We start from the raw sequence: 17,362 nt of genomic DNA, 5'->3' as shown, positions 1-17,362 counted from the left end.
TCCCCAAAAATTCAGAGACTGGGAGTTTTTAAGGATAATTTTGTGGGTTGGGGGAGAGACAGTGGGGAATGGTGATTGGTCAGGTCGGAGACGAAATCATAGGGTGTCAAAGCTGTCCTCTTGTGCTGAGTCAGTTCCTGGGTGGGGGCCACAAGACCAGATGAGCCAGTTTATCGATGTGGGTGGTGCCAGCAGATCCATCCAGTGCAGGGTCTAAAAAATATCTTAGGTTTTACAATAGTGATATTATCCCTCCGAGCAACTGGGGAGGCTTGGAATCTTGTGGCCTCTGGCTGCATAACTCCTAAGCCATAATTTCTAATCTTGTGGCTAATTTGTTAGTCCTACATTCAGGAAAAGGCTATATCATCTTTGTTTCAAAGTTAAACTATGAACTATGTTAGTTTAGCCTATGCCCAGGAATGAACAAGGACAGCTTGAAGGTTAGACGCAAGATGGAGTTGGTTTCATCAGATCTCTTTCATTGCCATAATTTTCTCACTGTTATGATTTTTGCAAAGGCAGTTTCACTTTTGAAAAATTCGCATCACATTTAGAATTTTATGATTGTGGCATTGGTTTATAGTTTATTGTATTCCAGAAATATAGGTTGAAAAGAAAAAACATTCCCTGGGTAATAGTGGCCATATTTGTCAACCTAAAAATAAAGAGATAAAGGATAAATGACTTTCACACACCTTCTAAGTATAAGAGACAGTTGATGAGATGTAGCTTGCATGTCTAAATGTTTTACTTAGGGGGTATTTTAATGGTTTACACAGACAGTGGGACACAATATCTGAAATTATGGCCATTCTGGAAAATCTGGGAAGTACAGTCAACATGCAGTAGAGGTTCCCAACTTATCATTAAACCAAAACACAACATTAAATCTTGTCTTTCTAAATGCCACTTCCCAAGCTCCTTTTCCTACCACTATCCCAGGTGATAGCAAAATGTCCTCAGTAACGCTATGTGGTTTGCATAATTAAATTCTTTCTTTTTAGATTTAGGCAGAGCTCATTGTTTTCCAGGTGAAATATCTAATTCATTTTAAGCATGTTTTAAATTAATGAACTGTTTGGTGACCAGATAGCCCAAGTCCCTGTCATGAGCAGAATTGTTAGCCTGTGCCTCTATAAAATTTGTTCGGTATTTAAAAATCCTTCAGATAAAATAGCTTGATCATTTGTACATCTCCCCTTGCAAAGCACCTTAAGTCCTCATGTGAATTTCAGAAAGTTCTTCTTCAGGATAGTCTTGATCTTATAATGAATTTTCAACAGTAGTTTATTAGCAATTATTTATTGAATACATGATATACCAGGAGCTGGACAAGCTACACCAAGAACACAGGGATACAGAGAAAAACTGTGAGTGTCCCTGACTTCAGGGCTTCGATGGTGGAGTTAGAGAAAGGGAGGTCAGTCAACGTCAGCCAAGTGATTGTAACGTGTGTGACCTGCATTAGATAACACAGGTGTCATGGTGAACCCAGACTTGGGAGGTCAAGAAAAGTATGCTAGATAAATGTCATGTTTAGGCTGATATTTGAAGAAGAAGAATTAGCTAGGCAGGTCAGACAAATAACTTAAATCTATAACACACACACCACTGTGGAGCCCCACAGCCCGATGACTTTCCCCCCAGAAGCTGCATCACAGGGTAGCATTTCAAAAACAGATTCCATTGTTAGGACAGCTGAAGATTCTCTCTCTCTCTCTCTCTCACACACACATACACATGCATGCGCGTGCACACACACACACAGACACACACACACACACCACACAACACTGCCTGGGTTGTGGATTGTTCCTTCAAAAATTTTTTTCTATTTTTTTTAATAAACATTCTGTGAAGAACCAGAACACTCATATTTGTATCTGTGTGGCAAATTCCAACTTGACTGAATTGAACTGCAGCTGATAGAGAATGTATTTTCTGCTTTCTGGGTGATTGCCATTTTAACCACCGGATGAAGGAGATGGAGTGAGAGTCTCCGGAGGCCGGTGTGTCCATCAGGCCCCCGTTTCTTCATGAGGGCTTCTCCCTGAAGTCTGTGCTCTCACAGGAAGGAAGCCAGCATGCTGGGTGAAAGGCTGCCTGGGCAATTGGAGACTCTTTTGACCACATTCTTTTTTAAAATTTGGACTCTCCAGGGTTTCCTGTCAAAGACTTAATTTTCAATGAAGGGAGGTTTATACATAAAACATGAATGAGTGTTTGAAACATTTATATTAAGGTTGGGAAGAATTAATTTGAATAATATTTGGCATGAATCTGCTGTTACAGAGGCAGGAAAAGATGGCCCAAAAAGAAAGGAGGATTTTGTTTAACTGCCTCTGAAATTTCATCTGTTTATCTCAGCATTTAAAAAATTATCTGACGCTTAGTTGGTTCTTTATCTTATTTTCAAGATTTTTATTTACCCTTGCAATTGAGAACTTGTGATTTGTTGTGGACTATTGAGACACACAAAAAATACTTTGGTTACATACTTGTTTCCCTGAAAGAATCATGATTTTATTATTTTTGTAAAAATGACATAGGTTTTCTTTAAAAAGAATAAGAGGAAATAAAAATCATTCAGAATACTGTACCCAGAAATAGCCATCATTAATATTTGTCAGACATCATTCTAGACATCTATATATTTCTGTAGTAAGAGAATGAGAGGAATTAAAAGAATATAAAATAAAATGTGTCATATGTTATATTGTATGAAATTTTATTTTCTTTGAATTAACAGAAGAATAAAACTGAAGTGAAACTAAAATAACTGGTGAAATTGATGCTTTCTCAAAATAAGAAATTGATTATCACATTTGTCTTTCTTTTTTTTTTTTTTTTTTGAGACAGAGTCTCACTGTTGCCCAGGCTGGAGTGCAGTGGTATAATCTCGGCTCACTGCAACCTCCAACTCCCGGGTTCAAGCGATTCTCCTGCCTCAGCCTCCCGAGTAGCTGGGATTACAGGCACCTGCCACTACACCTGGCTAATTTTTATGTTTTTAGTAGAGACAGGGTTTCACCATGCTAGCCAGGCTCATCTCGAACTCCCGACCTCAGGCGATCTGCCTGCCTCAGCCTTCCAAAGTGCTGGGATTATAGGAATAAGCCACCGCGCCCAGCTTGATGATCAGATTTTTCTAAAGTTAAGAAAAAAGATTATTAAAAACTTTGAAATTGTAGTCATTTTATGTGTATATATTTTAACTTTTGATAGTATTTTATGACCCCTTACTATGAAATGTGAAGTAATTAACACTGAAAATTTCTCCCTCAACTTCTTTTTTTTTTGAGGTGGAGTCCTGCTCTGTTGCCCAGGCTGGATGGAGTGCAGTGGCACAATCTCGGCTCACTGCAACCTCTGCTTCCCGGGTTCAAGCGATTCTCCTGCCTCAGCCTCCCGAGTAGCTGGGACTACAGGTGCCCACCACCATGCCCGGCTAATTTTTGTATTTTTAGTAGAGACGAGGTTTTACCATGTTGGCCAGGCTGGTCTCGAACTCCTGACCTCAGGTGATCTGCCCACCTCAGCCTCCCAAAGTGCTGGGATTACAGGCATGAGCCACCGTGCCCGCCCTCAACTTTTATATTTTGTTCTATACCCATACTACCAAGACTGCTTAATCTAATTCTGTATCTAACAGAATACCAACTCAACCTAGCCTCCTCATCATGGTTTCTTTACTCTTCCTTTTCACTTTCTTTCGGTTGGGTGAATTTCATTGCCAACTCATGTCTTGATTGTTTGCATGCTGGAGAATGTATGATTCAGATAGCTAAGAGACAAATTCACATTTAGAGTCACATGGGGATTCTGATATCACTTCCTCTCTGTTCTTGACTTGGGACTCAGATAGGCCAGGGATTTTTGCCGATTGAACCATACTAAGGCCTCTAACCAGCATTTAGACATTTAAGGAACTATGGGACTCCTGGTCACTTCCTCCTCACCTTCCTGTACCTATTCCTCCCCAAACCCTTCTGAGAAAGCTTCTTAAACCAACGATCTTTTTCACATTTTTTTGGTTTTTTTCGAGATGGTGTGTCTCACTCTGTCACCCAAGCTGGTGGTGCGATCTCGGCTCATTGCAACCTCCGCCTCCTAGGTTCAAGCGATTCTTGTGCCTCAGCCTCCTGAGTAGTGGGGATTACAGTCACCCGCCACCATGCCCAGCTAATTTTTGTATTTTTAGTAGAGGTGGGGTTTCGCCATGTTGGCCAGGCTGGTCTCAAACTCCTGACTTCGGGTGATCCGCCCACCTCGGCCTCCCAAAGTGCTGGGATTACAGGCTTAAGCCTCCACGCCCAGCCCCTTTTCACATTTAAAGTTACTGTCACAGTTTTATGTTACCAGCTCCTCCCACTGGCTTTAGGGGAGGTCATAAGTAGCTCATCAAGGTTACTTCCAAAGGTGCTGGACCTTCAAAAACCTATTATATCTTAAAATTGGAACCCAGTGGGGGGTACAAGTGACTTTTTTGGTTATTAGCTTGTAAGGACTTTTTCCAGTGACAATTTTGACTATAAAAACAAAAATCTGGCCGGGCGCGGTGGCTCACACCTGTAATCCCAGCACTTTGGGAGGCTGAGGCAGGCAGATCACCTGAGGTCAGGAGTTCGAGACCAGCCTGGCCAACATGGTGAAACCCTGTCTCTACTAAAAGTATCAAAATTAGCCATACATGCTGGTGGGCACCTGTAATCTCAGCTACTTGGGAGGGTGAGGCAGGAGAATTGCTTGAATCCAGGAGACGGAGGTTGTAGTGAGCCAACATGGTGCCACTGCACTCCAGCCTGGGTGACAGAGTGAGACTCTGTCTCAAAAAAAAAATCAAGGTAGTGGAAGAGGAAGATAAAAAATGAGTAGGAAAAAAAGTTGAAGTCAGGATTGGACATAATCTGACTCTAAATTTTATGGTTGCCTATGAATCTATAATTCACATATCCCAAATTTTCTTTCTTTCTTTTTTTTTTTTTTTTTTTGAGACAGGGTCTCACTCTGTCACCCATGCTGGAATGCAGTGGTGCGATCTCTTCTCACTGCTGCCTCAACCTCCTGGGCAGCACAAGTGATCCTCCTACCTCAGCCTCCTGAGTAGTTGGGGCCACAGGTCTGTGTCACCATGCCTGGCTAATTTCTTATTTTATGTAGTGATGGGATCTCACTACATTGCCCAGGCCGGTCTCAAACTCCTGGGCTCCGCCTTAGCCTCCCAAAGTGCTGAGATTACAGGCATGAGCCACTGCCACCAGCCCCAAATTTTCTTAGTCCCAATTTCAATTATTCTATGTTCATTAGGATAACAAATGTTTAAAATGTGGTCTCTTTATGTGCCAGTGAGGGAATCAAGTGAGAAGTGGTCATCCAAGGATCACTTATCCTTTGTCACAATGTTGAAGTCCTACAGTGAAATCATGACTGGAAATTCTTCTGAGGCTCCATGAAATCTTTTCTTGCACAGTGTCTACATGAATGTGCCTGCAGCACTCTCCTGATTTTCTCACCTGCTGCCCCTGAGTTTTCATTTACTAACCCCTCAACAACATCTGTTCTTCTGAAGCAGATTCCTTGAACCTAAAATGATAGGGAGAATTTGATGTAGTCTAAGCAGATCTTCCTATGATAAGGCTGACATTTAAATTACTTTTTTTAAATAAGAAAAATAATGAATCTCTCTCCTGGGGAGGGATTATAAAGCAAGATCTCTCACAGGCCTTCAGTTTCCCAAGCCTTATTGATAATGCAAACTAATTTAGGTGGATATGACAGTTTTTAACATTTTAATAGTCATGCTTTTACTTAATATATATTAGAAATATGTATCTAGAAAAGTGATAATGATATGAAGTTTCTCAGGAGTTGGAAGCCAGCCTTAGCAACATAGCAAGACCCTGTCTTAAAAAAAAAAAAATCTACAATGTGATGATTTTAAGTCTGTTATCCACCAATACATACATGATAAGCTTCATATGCACCATGCATTCTCATGGAAATACGTGATTCCTGTGCTTCTCTGTAACTCGACCTCTTGCTCTACCACTCCAGAAGATACTTTGGAAGGCAACCAAATGAAAAATGTTGTAAGAATCATTATTGCGGCCAGGCGCAGTGTCTCATGCCTGTAATCCCAGCACTTTGGGTGTCTGAGGCAGGTGGATCACTTGAGGTTAGGAGTTCAAGACCAGCCTGGCCAACATAGTGAAACCCCGTCTCTACTAAAAATACAAGAATTAGCTGGGCATGGTGGCAAATGCCTGTAATCCCAGCTACTCAGGAAGCTGAGGCAAGAGAATCGCTTGAACCCAGGAGGCGGAGGTTGCAATGAGCCGAGATCGCGCCACTGCACTCCAGACTGGGTGACGGAGTTGAGACTGTCTCAAAAAAAAAAAAAAAAAAAAAAAAAATGGAAGCAGCAGCAGCAGCATTATTCCACTCTAATTCATTTTTGCAATATGTAAACTATTTACAAATAGGTACTTTCACTCTTACTAGCATTTTTCAGCACACCCCAGGACTGATCGCCACCTGATCGCCACTTGGCAGAGCATAAGCATGCTTGAGAAAGAGTGATCTTACAAACTAGTTTGGGTCTGAGATATCATGTGTAGAGACCCCTATTGGGGAATTTGTACTGTAGGGAGTGCTTTCCTTATTGCCTCTGACCTAATAATGTCCTCTTTTCTCTTTAACACATATAGACTGTTGGGCGGGAGCTCCTGCTCCATCTGATTGACTATCTCGTAACCAGTGATGGCAAAGACCCTGAAATCACAAATCTGATCAATAGTACCCGGATACACATCATGCCTTCCATGAACCCCGATGGATTTGAAGCCGTCAAAAAGCCTGACTGTTATTACAGCATCGGAAGGTAAAGAGGGGCTGGTCTATCTTTACTTGAAAACAAACAACACAACACAAAGGCTCCCGACAGGCACCTGTTGGCCTTGGCAAGAGGAGATGTGTCATGGTGAGAGCCCTCAGAGCCGGTGTCATGTCGCTGATGTGCCAAAGCTCAAGGCACATCAGGGCTGCCTCCGGCTTGCAGGAAGAAATGCAAATAAGGCTACTTTGCCCCGGTGCCCACCTAGCCTCTCCATCTTCATTTGCCACTCCTTCTCTCTCCCCTGCCTCCTCTCCTCTAGGCCTCCTTCCTGGAACTACCAGGTGCTTTCTTACCTCAGCGTTTTACACACACCATTTCCCTGCCTAAATAGCATTTCCTCCAAGACTCTTTCTCTCGACCTGTCATACACTAGATCCCCTGATAAACTCTCACATCACCTGGCACTTTACTGTCAGAGCACAACTTTTAATATCTAATTTCTTGCTTCATGTCTCTCTCCCCACTACACTGCAAGCTACCTGCAGGCAGGAATCCTGTCCATCGTGTTTCTCGTTGTTAGATCCGCAGTGCCTGGCAGAGCACCCAGGCCCTTGGTAATGACCGGTTGATTTATTAGGCCGGTAGTCCAAGAACTAACCATAACCAAGAACGGGTCTTGAAGGAGCTCTGATTTAAACAGTTTATTTTGTTTCAAGCTGCCTTGGGAGGTTTGGAATTTCTCAGATGTCTAATATACATTCATATGTATGCAATTTACATATATGTGTTTGCTTTACCAAAGCTGAACAAAATCTCACCACTTGATTCCCTCCAATTTTAAGTTTTTCAAATATATTTAAACATGGCTGTTCCACGTTTCACAAGTACTTTTGTGTAATGTGTTTAGTGTTGTTTCTGTTATCAGTTGCTACTTAACGAACCACCCCAAAATTAGCAACTTAAAGCAACAGCCTTTTTATTTACTGTTGATTCCATAGGTCAGGAATTTGGGCAGGGCAGAGCAGGGATGGCTACTGTCCGTGCCACAGGTCTGGGGCTCAGCTCTGGTCTTTCTGAGACAATTTACCTGGAGCCATGGACTCTCCATGGACTCTCCACGCGGCGACCATTGGGATCTCAAGGTCCCAAAAGGGAGCATCTAAGAGCAGAAGTCCCAAATACAAACACTTATCAAACCTCTGCCTGCATCACAATAGCTAGTATCTCATTGGTGAGAGCAGATCACGAGGCAGGGGATGCCATGGGATGTGAGTGCCAGGTGTGGGTCATGGCAGGCCACCAGGGCAGCCATCCACCACACCCATACTCACGTTTGGAAAGACACCTGGAGCCTAAACCAAAGGGCAAGACATTGTAAGAATCCACTCCCTCATGCCCTATCAATAAGCCCTAAAATATTCTTTCTTTTAAAGGGAAAATTATAACCAGTATGACTTGAATCGAAATTTCCCCGATGCTTTTGAATATAATAATGTCTCAAGGCAGCCTGAAACTGTGGCAGTCATGAAGTGGCTGAAAACAGAGACGTTTGTCCTCTCTGCAAACCTCCATGGTGGTGCCCTCGTGGCCAGTTACCCATTTGATAATGGTGTTCAAGGTAAGCAGGTGCGGGCCCGGATCTGGCTTCTTAAGTCCAGAGTGGGGCTGAAAACTCTCTGCCTCTGGATGGGGATCAGCTCTCCCTTCCCCTCTTAACTTCTCTGGCAGGGTGAAAAGAGCTTCATGTTCCCAACTCTAGCCATCCTTCCTGTGATTCTTCAACAGCAGATGGGCAGTGTGGCTGAACTGACAACCCACAGCTGGACATGCATCAGTGAATTAGTGAAATTTAGATTCTAGAAAATACGATCTAAATAGTCAGATTTTGATTCTCTGACAAGAGACAACATGGCTAAAATAACATAAAACCGGAACAACTCACTTTTTTTTTTTTTGCTAATCATATATGAACAATAATTGTTGACTCTTCTTAAAACTCTGTGGAATGAGGACCCAAAATATTACAGTAGCTTTATTCACCCCTATAATACCTAAAGAAATTGTCCTTACCTCCAGAAATTAGCAAGAGTGACTAAGAGGACACTTAATTTTTAAGCTGATTTAGGAGTTTGGATTTGTATCTGACTTATTTGGGGGCTATCACCTTGCATATGTTTATTATAAAGTAGAAAGAAGAATAGAGGAGGTGGATGAAGGATTTCTCTCTAGGGAAATTAGAGCATGTGTGTGTGATGCGATTATGTCTTTGCTAATATGGTGTTTGTGTTTCCTCTTACTCTCAAGTCAGTTTAAAGGTCTTGGTTCATCTTTTAAATGCAGCAACTGGGGCATTATACTCCCGAAGCTTAACGCCTGATGATGATGTTTTTCAATATCTTGCACATACCTATGCTTCAAGAAATCCCAACATGAAGAAAGGAGACGAGTGTAAAAACAAAATGAACTTTCCTAATGGTGTTACAAATGGATACTCTTGGTATCCACTCCAAGGTGAGTTTCTCTTCATTTCTTCCATTCTCCTTATTGCCTTCACCCAGAAGTGCCAGCTGGTTTATTTTGATCCAGCAGTTGTTAAAAGAACTTTAGGCACAATGGGCCCTTCACTCTGTCCTTATCAGCTAATATCATAACAGCAGTGGAGATGACTCATTGTTTGAGAGATGCTCAGACATGTTCCTCATTACCAAGGGCCTTCTTCATTCATTCAGGTACTTATTCTGTGTCTGCCTACTGTGAGCCAGGAACTGAAAGATGAACAAGACACACACCTCACCCTGGAGTTGAATAGGGGAGACAGACACGCAGATAAGTAATTGTGATAGCAGTGTAATTAGAATAAAAACAGATTTAGAGAAGGTGCAGTGTACCCCAAGGGTGCGCAGAGCCAAAATACAATAGGGAGTAGTGAAGAGCTTGGAGAAATGTGATGCTTACATCCCATCTAACAGGGACAGCTGCTACTAGATCTAGCTAATTATTGTCATGCAGCCTGGGGGAGCCAATACTGCCAGATCTTGCAGTTTGTAAAGAGAAGCTGAATTTGTACATGAAGTATCATGATTTTAAAGCCATTTTGCGGGCTCAACAAAAGAGCTCTTCAGACAGGATACAGTGGGAGGAGGGCCCCCAGTTCTCCAATCTTGGAATAAGACAGCCGGGTAAGGGACAGGATGAGATTGCCATGTAGGCAACATGGAAGGAGAGATACTCTTATTAGAGGGAATAATATAAACAGAAACCCGGGGTAGGAGGGACCTAGGGTGGAAGGACAGGAGGAGAGACGGACTGGAACTGGATTTCCATGCCTCAGGGGAAAACATTCCCTTTTAGACTCGTTAGCCTGACCCCACCAAGAGCAAGTTGCGGCATGCATTTCTGCGTGCAGGCCACTTCCAAAGGTGCCTTCCCTAATTGTCACTTTGGATGCACAGGCTTTCAGGTAATCTTGCACAAGCTGGTATTTTTATGCCTGGGTGGCTCTCTGTCAGTTTTCCAGGTAATATAAATAAGCATAGACCACAACTGATAGGCAGCAGGTCCAGGCAGCATTCCAAACCTCTCTCTGGTGTCCAAGATACAGCCCCCTCTCCTACCTTAGGGCTTCTGCATCATCCCTGCTCTCCACAATTTGTAGCTAAGAAAGGGCCCATCCTGTCCAGTGGCAGAGCTGTCCTTCATATTCACTGTCTAACTTTCAAAGGCAAATCCAGATGTGTAGGAAATTAGCTAGAAACGGTTGCTGCTGGGAATTGTTCCCCAGTGTGCCTGTGTGTGAGCTGTGTATCCTTCTCAGACAAAAAACAGGTGAAGCCAGCTGACTTGAGGAGCCCAGAAGAATGTGCCTGGCCTGGCCTGGATGTTTTGTTGGCCAGGCCTGACCCGCCTTATCCAGAACTGCCCCCTCCACGCTTGGCATTCTCAGTTCTGGCTATCTGCTAGGGATCCATAATGCATGCCTGTTTTGCTATTTAAAACAAACCCTTTGAAAGTAAGGGACCAGAGGAGAGAACTGGAAAGTCAGCATGAGCAGTGGCAGCCTGGGCTCCACAGGGGGCCGGGCCGTTCACCTCTGAGAGGCAGTGCAGCACTCTTTCTTTGATCCCCAGGAGCACTCTGGCATATTGGGGAAGCCCACAGGTGCTGGCGGAAGGTGGCCTGCACTCCAGTGTCTGTCATTTACTGGCCAAAACCCCTGAGCACTTTTCTTTAACATCTGTGATCATGTTTCCTCATCTGTAAAGTAGGGGCAATTGCTGTGAGGATTAAATGAGCTGATACAAAGCACTTCATATGGTACCTGGCAATAGTGAATGTTGGTCCACGATTCCCCCAAATTAGCATGCTTAGCTTTACTTAGTAAGTGTATTTATAAATGATTTGTAGAAATATTTTAAAGGAATCTTATTCTAGCTTATATCCATGTAAAATGTAATTTAAGAAAGAAATGAAATTCAAAGAATCATTTTTGTAATGTAGGATTTCAAAAAATAAAAACAAAAAAGGACCCTTCCTTCACCCGTCACTTAATTTTGATGCACAGTTGAACTTCAGTCAGCTCTGATCCAGTTACCCATATGGGAATATTTAGGATTGTCTAGTCACGCCTGGGTAATAGAATGTCAAGCCCTGATTTTACAAGCTAATATGTCAAATTCATTTTTTCCTGTTTACATGTAGCTGTCTGATTCATTTGTCCCCGAGGCACGTGATACTTGGCTCCACTCCAATTTTAGACCCTAACAAAAATTAAATATGCTTGTGTTTAGGTGGAATGCAAGATTACAACTACATCTGGGCCCAGTGTTTTGAAATTACGTTGGAGCTGTCATGCTGTAAATATCCTCGTGAGGAGAAGCTTCCATCCTTTTGGAATAATAACAAAGCCTCATTAATTGAATATATAAAGCAGGTGCACCTAGGTTTGTAAAATTTTCTTATTAATTCCCTATTAATACAAAATAGAGCATCTGGCAAGACCTCTGGGTTGACTAAACGCAAGCCTTTATTTATGCTTTGTAGTTATAGCCTCATTTCAGTGCCAGATCTGATGGTTAAGAATTCTCTCTGCATGAGTATCTGCAGTGTGTGAGAAGTGCAGTGCCCACTCATTCATAGAAAAGGAAGCATGATGCATGTTCCTTTAATATGAGGGTATAAAAATCCAGAGTACCAGGTGGTCGTGGTGGCTCATGCCCGTAATCCCAGCACTTTGGGAGGCCGAGGCAGGTGTATCACCTGAGGTCAGGAGTTCGAGACCAGCCTGGCCAACAAGGCGAAACCTCATCTCTACTGAAAATACAAAAATTAGCCAGGCGTGGTGGCACACGCCTGTAGTCCCAGTTACTTGGGAGGCTGAGGCAGGAGAATCACTTGAACCCGGGAGGCAGAAGTTGCTCCCTCCACCAAGGAGCCAAGATGGTACCAATGTACTCCAGACTGGGTGACAGAGTAAGACTCCATCTCAAAAACAAACAAACAAACATCCAGAGTCCCCCTAATTTTACATGTTGAATGATCTAGAAATCTGGCAAAATATCAGGAAAACAGGCTGCTACTCTGTTACATCATCTCCCATTTAGAAAAATACTATGTTTGCTTGTCACTTACCACGCAGTACCAAGGACCCTGAGAACACTGGACATACCACTTTGCATTTTTTCCAGAATTGGGGTGGTGAGCTAGCACCATTACCTTCAACCCCTCTCACCTCTGAACTCTGCCAGATGTCCTGGTGCTAGAAATCTTGCTAGCCTGTTTGCTGAAGGCTGGCTGGCCCTTATCACAGATAGACAGACTAAATGTGGCAGAGAGTGGTAGCTTTCAAACGTGCAGCGGACTCACCGGGAGCGCTTGCTAAAACAGATTGCCAGGCCCCAACCCGGAGTTTCTGTTTGGACCACCTTACCACGTGATGCTGATGCTGCTGGTCCAGCGGCTATACTTAGAAAGCCATTGCACTAGAGAAACACACTGCTAGAGATGATGATGGAATCTTGTACAGTTCAAGTTTATTAACCAGGTGGTGTCTCTTTGGGCAAGGTGTGGAAGGCTTTTCTATATTTACAGAGGTGAAGTTATCTTTCTCCATTCAGAATGGCTTGGGGAGAGAAACATATCAGGAATTGGCATAATAGCTATGATACCACATGGAGAGAGAGAGAGTGTGTGAGTGTGTGTGTGTGTGTGTGTGTGTGTGTTGAAAAGGTTTGCTGCATGGGCCTACTGCATAACTGCATAATTCCTGGAATTTTCTGCATGATTCACAGCAAAGCTTTCCTCCTGCTACAAAGAAGATGGAGAAGGATGAGGGAAGGTAGCACAGGGCCAGAGGGCTGAGTGCAAGGATGATTAGGACCCTTCCTCGGCACACATCCCTAAAAGGGATGCCCTTGCCCTCTTTCATACCTGTATCCCTAGCCTCCATCCCCTGACCTGAAGAGAAGTACACAAAGATTACTGGTAAACTCACAGGGCTATGTCTAACTGGCTGAGTCGTTCATGGACTAGGTTGACTCCCTATGATAGGGGATGTTATGAAATATCGTTCTTTCTCACCAGCATCTTAATAAAGATTATAAACTTATTATTGGGACTTTCACCTTCTTCATTATGTCATCAAATGTTGTCTTGGGTTCTCTCTTGCTTAGTATTCTGGTAATTCTTTCTCCACTAGATTTTCCTCATGAGGCATGTCATGTATTAGTCTAACATTTCTATTATATTTCTACCTCTATTGATCCTTTAGTTTGTTAATCTATTACTATTATTATCATTATCATTATTTTAGAGACAGGGTCTCACTCTGTCACCCAAGCTGGAGTACAGTGGCACAGTCATTGCCCACTGTACCTTGAACTCCTGGGCTCAAGTGATCCTTCTGCCTCAGTGTCCCAAGTAAGTAGGACTACAGGTGCACAGCACCACATCCAGCTAATTTTTTAAAAAATTTTATATAGAGACAGAATCTTGCTATGTTGTCCAGGTGAGTCCCAAACTCCTGGGCTCAAGCGATCCTTCTGCCTCAGCCTCCCAAAGTGCTGGGATCCCAGGTGTGAGCCACCGTGACTAGCTCTGCCTATCCTTTTCTGAAATTCATTCTTCACCAGTATGAACATGGGTATGGGCGTGCAAGTGAACATCAAATATGCTCTGTGTAACTGCACTACTATTTTCAGAACCTCAATCTAGCTGTAAAGATTATTTACCAAGCACTGAATTAAGGTGGGCTTTGAAGTATCATGTTGATGTAATATTGCCAGGGAAAGGGCAATATAAATTGCAGTATACCTATTATTATTTTTAATAATTTGGAAGGCTTACCAGTCCATTTGCACTAGGTTTTGTTTGTTTGTTTTTGAGACGGAGTCTCGCTCTGTCATCTAGGCTGGAGTGCAATGGTGTGATGATCTCGGCTCACTGTAACCTCCGCCTCCCAAGTTCATGTGATTCTCCCACTCAGCCTCCCAATTTGCTGGAATTACAGACACCCACCATCATGCCCGGCTAATTTTGTATTTTTGTAGAGACAGGGTTTCACCATATTGCCCAGGCTGGTCTTGAACTCCTGACCTCAGGTGATCCGCTGGCCTCGGCCTCCCAGAGTGCTGGGATTACAGGCATGAGCCACCATGCCCAGCCCATTTGCATTAGGTTTTATAAAGAATGTTTATCTGCCTGTCTCTATAATCAGATGCAAACAACTCACTCAAAAAATACATATATTGGCACATCAACCCTGCCCCCTTGTGGTTTAAGACAGATGCATAACATGGTTTAATAATGAAACCATATTTCAAAATACCAATACAGAGAACTTAATAGAAAGGTTCTCTCCCTACTAGTGCCCAATAAGAAACTAATGAATATTTTGTTTGTGAAGAATGGCAGCAAACACCCCTTTATTGGTATTGCTTTGGTTTAAAGACATTATTGATATTCGTCAAACTGCATTGCATTTACTGGTTCCATTTTACCAATTGCTAGGATGCTTCTGAGTTTCTGAGGTTTTGACCCATCTGGAAGTCTCTGAGCCACCTTGTCTGGGAAGGAAAGGCCTTCTGCTTTAGTGGAAGGGCCTTGCCAAGAGGGTAGAGGCTTAGGTAGAGCCCAAGCTGTTTTGTCATCTGGCGATGTTTGCAATCTTGAGCAAGCACTTGTCTGAATCTCAGTGTAGTCAACAGAAAGTTGAGAGTAATAGCATCAGCCTTGCCTCCCACCAGCCTGTTCTAAGGCTTCAGTGGTGTTATTCCTTTAATTAGAACTCACTGCAGACCTCAACTGAAACTCGGGCCCCTTGGTGCTGTGTTGTCCTGCTTAGAGGATGATTTACTAGGTTCAAGTTGAGATGAGGGTGTCGGCAGACATTAAAACCAAGGTAGCAAAGGAGGGCAAGTCTGAATTCTAGAGGCTTAAAATGTCTTGCTTGTCCCTGTCTCTGAGGAGAAGCAAAGATGAGCCAGACACGGTGTTACCTGCCTGCTGCGGCCCTGTCTTTCCCCTGGACTCCTCAAAGCAGATCTGAACCTAGAGAGCAAGGGAATGGCTCACAGCATCCAGAAACCTAAGCAACCTGGGCATAAAAGAATCTGGTATGTGCTGAGTTCCAGAAGCCTGTGGGCCACAGATGTGGATCTGTCATCACATCCAAAATAGGAGGCAACTGTGACCATGCGGTAGGGACATGGGCACAAACAAGCAGTCTCCTAAGTACTGTCCCAGCTCCGACTCTAAATTGTGGCCAACAGATGCAGAATTCTAGTGCTTGCCCAGCCAAGACTTTTCATTCATGAAGCTCTAATCCATTTCCAAGGGAAAAAGAGCTTTACATTTCTCCCATGTATCTCCCCATCTGGCCACAGAATTTATATCTCAGATTTTATGTCTTCTCATTTGTATTGTATCTGAGCGTTTTTCAAATTTTCCTTTTTTTTTTTTTTTAATATAGTGTTGGCTCTCTCTGCGTCTCTTAGGGTCTACCAGTCTTTTTTTCAATGTTTCAACTTCAGCATATAGAAATAAATCACATTTTCTGGTAAAACAATTACTTCCCTCTTAAGTAAAAGGTTTGGTGGTATGTAGACAAAATATTGTAAAGACATATACAAGCTAAAGCACGCTTTTATTTGGCTGGTGGGAGGGGTTTTCCTTTGAATATAAATTCCATACATAAGCATGGTCTGTGTTTGCCCAGTAACAGTGATATTCACATACCCCAGGCTTCCATAGCTGGAAGAACCATCTTTAGGTTTAGGTAAGAGTCATATGAAAGTGAGTCTTTGGGCCTGTAATCCCAGCACTTTGGGAGGCCAAGGTGGGCGGATCACTTGAGATCAGGATTTCGAGACCAGCCTGGCCAACGTGGTGAAACCCATCTCTACTAAAAATACAAAAATTAGCCAGGTGTGGTGGTGGGCACCTGTAATCCCAGCTACTTGGGGTGCTGAGGCAGGAGAATTGCTTGAACCCGGGAGATGAAAGTTGCAGTGAGCCGAACTGGTGCCACTGCACTCCAGCCTGGGCAACAGAGGGAGACTTCAATTTAAAAAAAAAGAAAGTGAATCTTTGGGTTATTAGGGGATGACGAATGAGGGTCAAACTGGAATATGAAGATTTTCAGACATTTCTTCAAATGCAAATTGTTCTTCCTTTTTCTATCTTTGAGGGTAGGCAGACCGCAGGTTGACTGGAGCCTTGATTCAGCTGCAGCACACACTGATACATAGGTGTTGTTCAAGTCCCTGAGGCCATCCAAAATCACTGTCATGTGACTGTCAAAAAAGTCAAATCTGTTCTATTAAAGTGTAACTGCTTCTAGCCAAGAAGAAATTTGCTGCCTTTTTTTAAAGGGTACCATGACTTTTTTTTTTTTTTTTGGTGTCTTCTGCCAACTACTCATTACTAGTACCCTGAATTCTATTTCATCATTATCTCCAATGTTAAAGAATGGTGTAATGTTAGCCGGGCGCGATGGCTCACGCCTGTAATCCCAGCACTTTGGGAGGCTGAGGCGGGTGGATCATTTGAGGTCAGGAGTTCAAGACCAGCCTGACCAACATGGAGAAACCCTGTCTCTACTAAAAATACAAAATAAGATGGGCGTGATGGTGCATGCCTGTAATCCCAGCTACTTAGGAGGCTGAGGCAGGAGATTGCTTGAACCCGGGAGGCAGAGGTTGCGGTGAGCTGAGATCGCGCCATTGCAGCCTGGGCAACAACAGCAAAATTCCATCTCAAAAAAAACCCCAAAAAATTGTGTAATGTCAGTTTCAATGATAGCTCTGCTTCATTTTTTATGCACTTGATTTTCTTCGATTTGGTTGGTTTTGGGGAAGTCAACAAAAAAATACAAAAGATGCCAACAGACACAACACCATCCAGCACAAGTTACCTTGCTGAAACGCATGGATTTTCTAAGTGGCATGAAGAGTGTAAACTAGCTCAGAGCCCTGGAAGAGGAAATAATATGCATAGCTTCTTCCCTCACATATTCCTGCTTTGTGGAAC

The 17,362-nt window shown here is 43.0% G+C and overlaps 1 protein-coding gene across 9 annotated transcripts in view; it reads left to right on the top strand.

Moving 5' to 3' along the window:
* The window catches only part of CPM (carboxypeptidase M), an 82,431-nt gene that overhangs the window by 54,531 nt on the left and 10,538 nt on the right, over positions 1–17,362 (top strand). For all 9 annotated transcript variants that reach the window (XM_003808720.6, XM_034936212.3, XM_034936211.4 and 6 more), the window contains 4 exons: positions 6,711–6,883; positions 8,272–8,456; positions 9,179–9,349; positions 11,626–11,778. In XM_003808720.6, coding sequence (XP_003808768.1) covers positions 6,711–6,883; positions 8,272–8,456; positions 9,179–9,349; positions 11,626–11,778 — 682 coding nt within the window. The remainder of the gene's footprint in view (positions 1–6,710; positions 6,884–8,271; positions 8,457–9,178; positions 9,350–11,625; positions 11,779–17,362) is intronic.

This window comes from Pan paniscus, chromosome 10, assembly GCF_029289425.2.
Source record: "Pan paniscus chromosome 10, NHGRI_mPanPan1-v2.0_pri, whole genome shotgun sequence".
NCBI classification, from domain to species: domain Eukaryota; kingdom Metazoa; phylum Chordata; class Mammalia; order Primates; family Hominidae; genus Pan; species Pan paniscus.
This window is presented reverse-complemented; position numbering and strand designations above follow the sequence as displayed.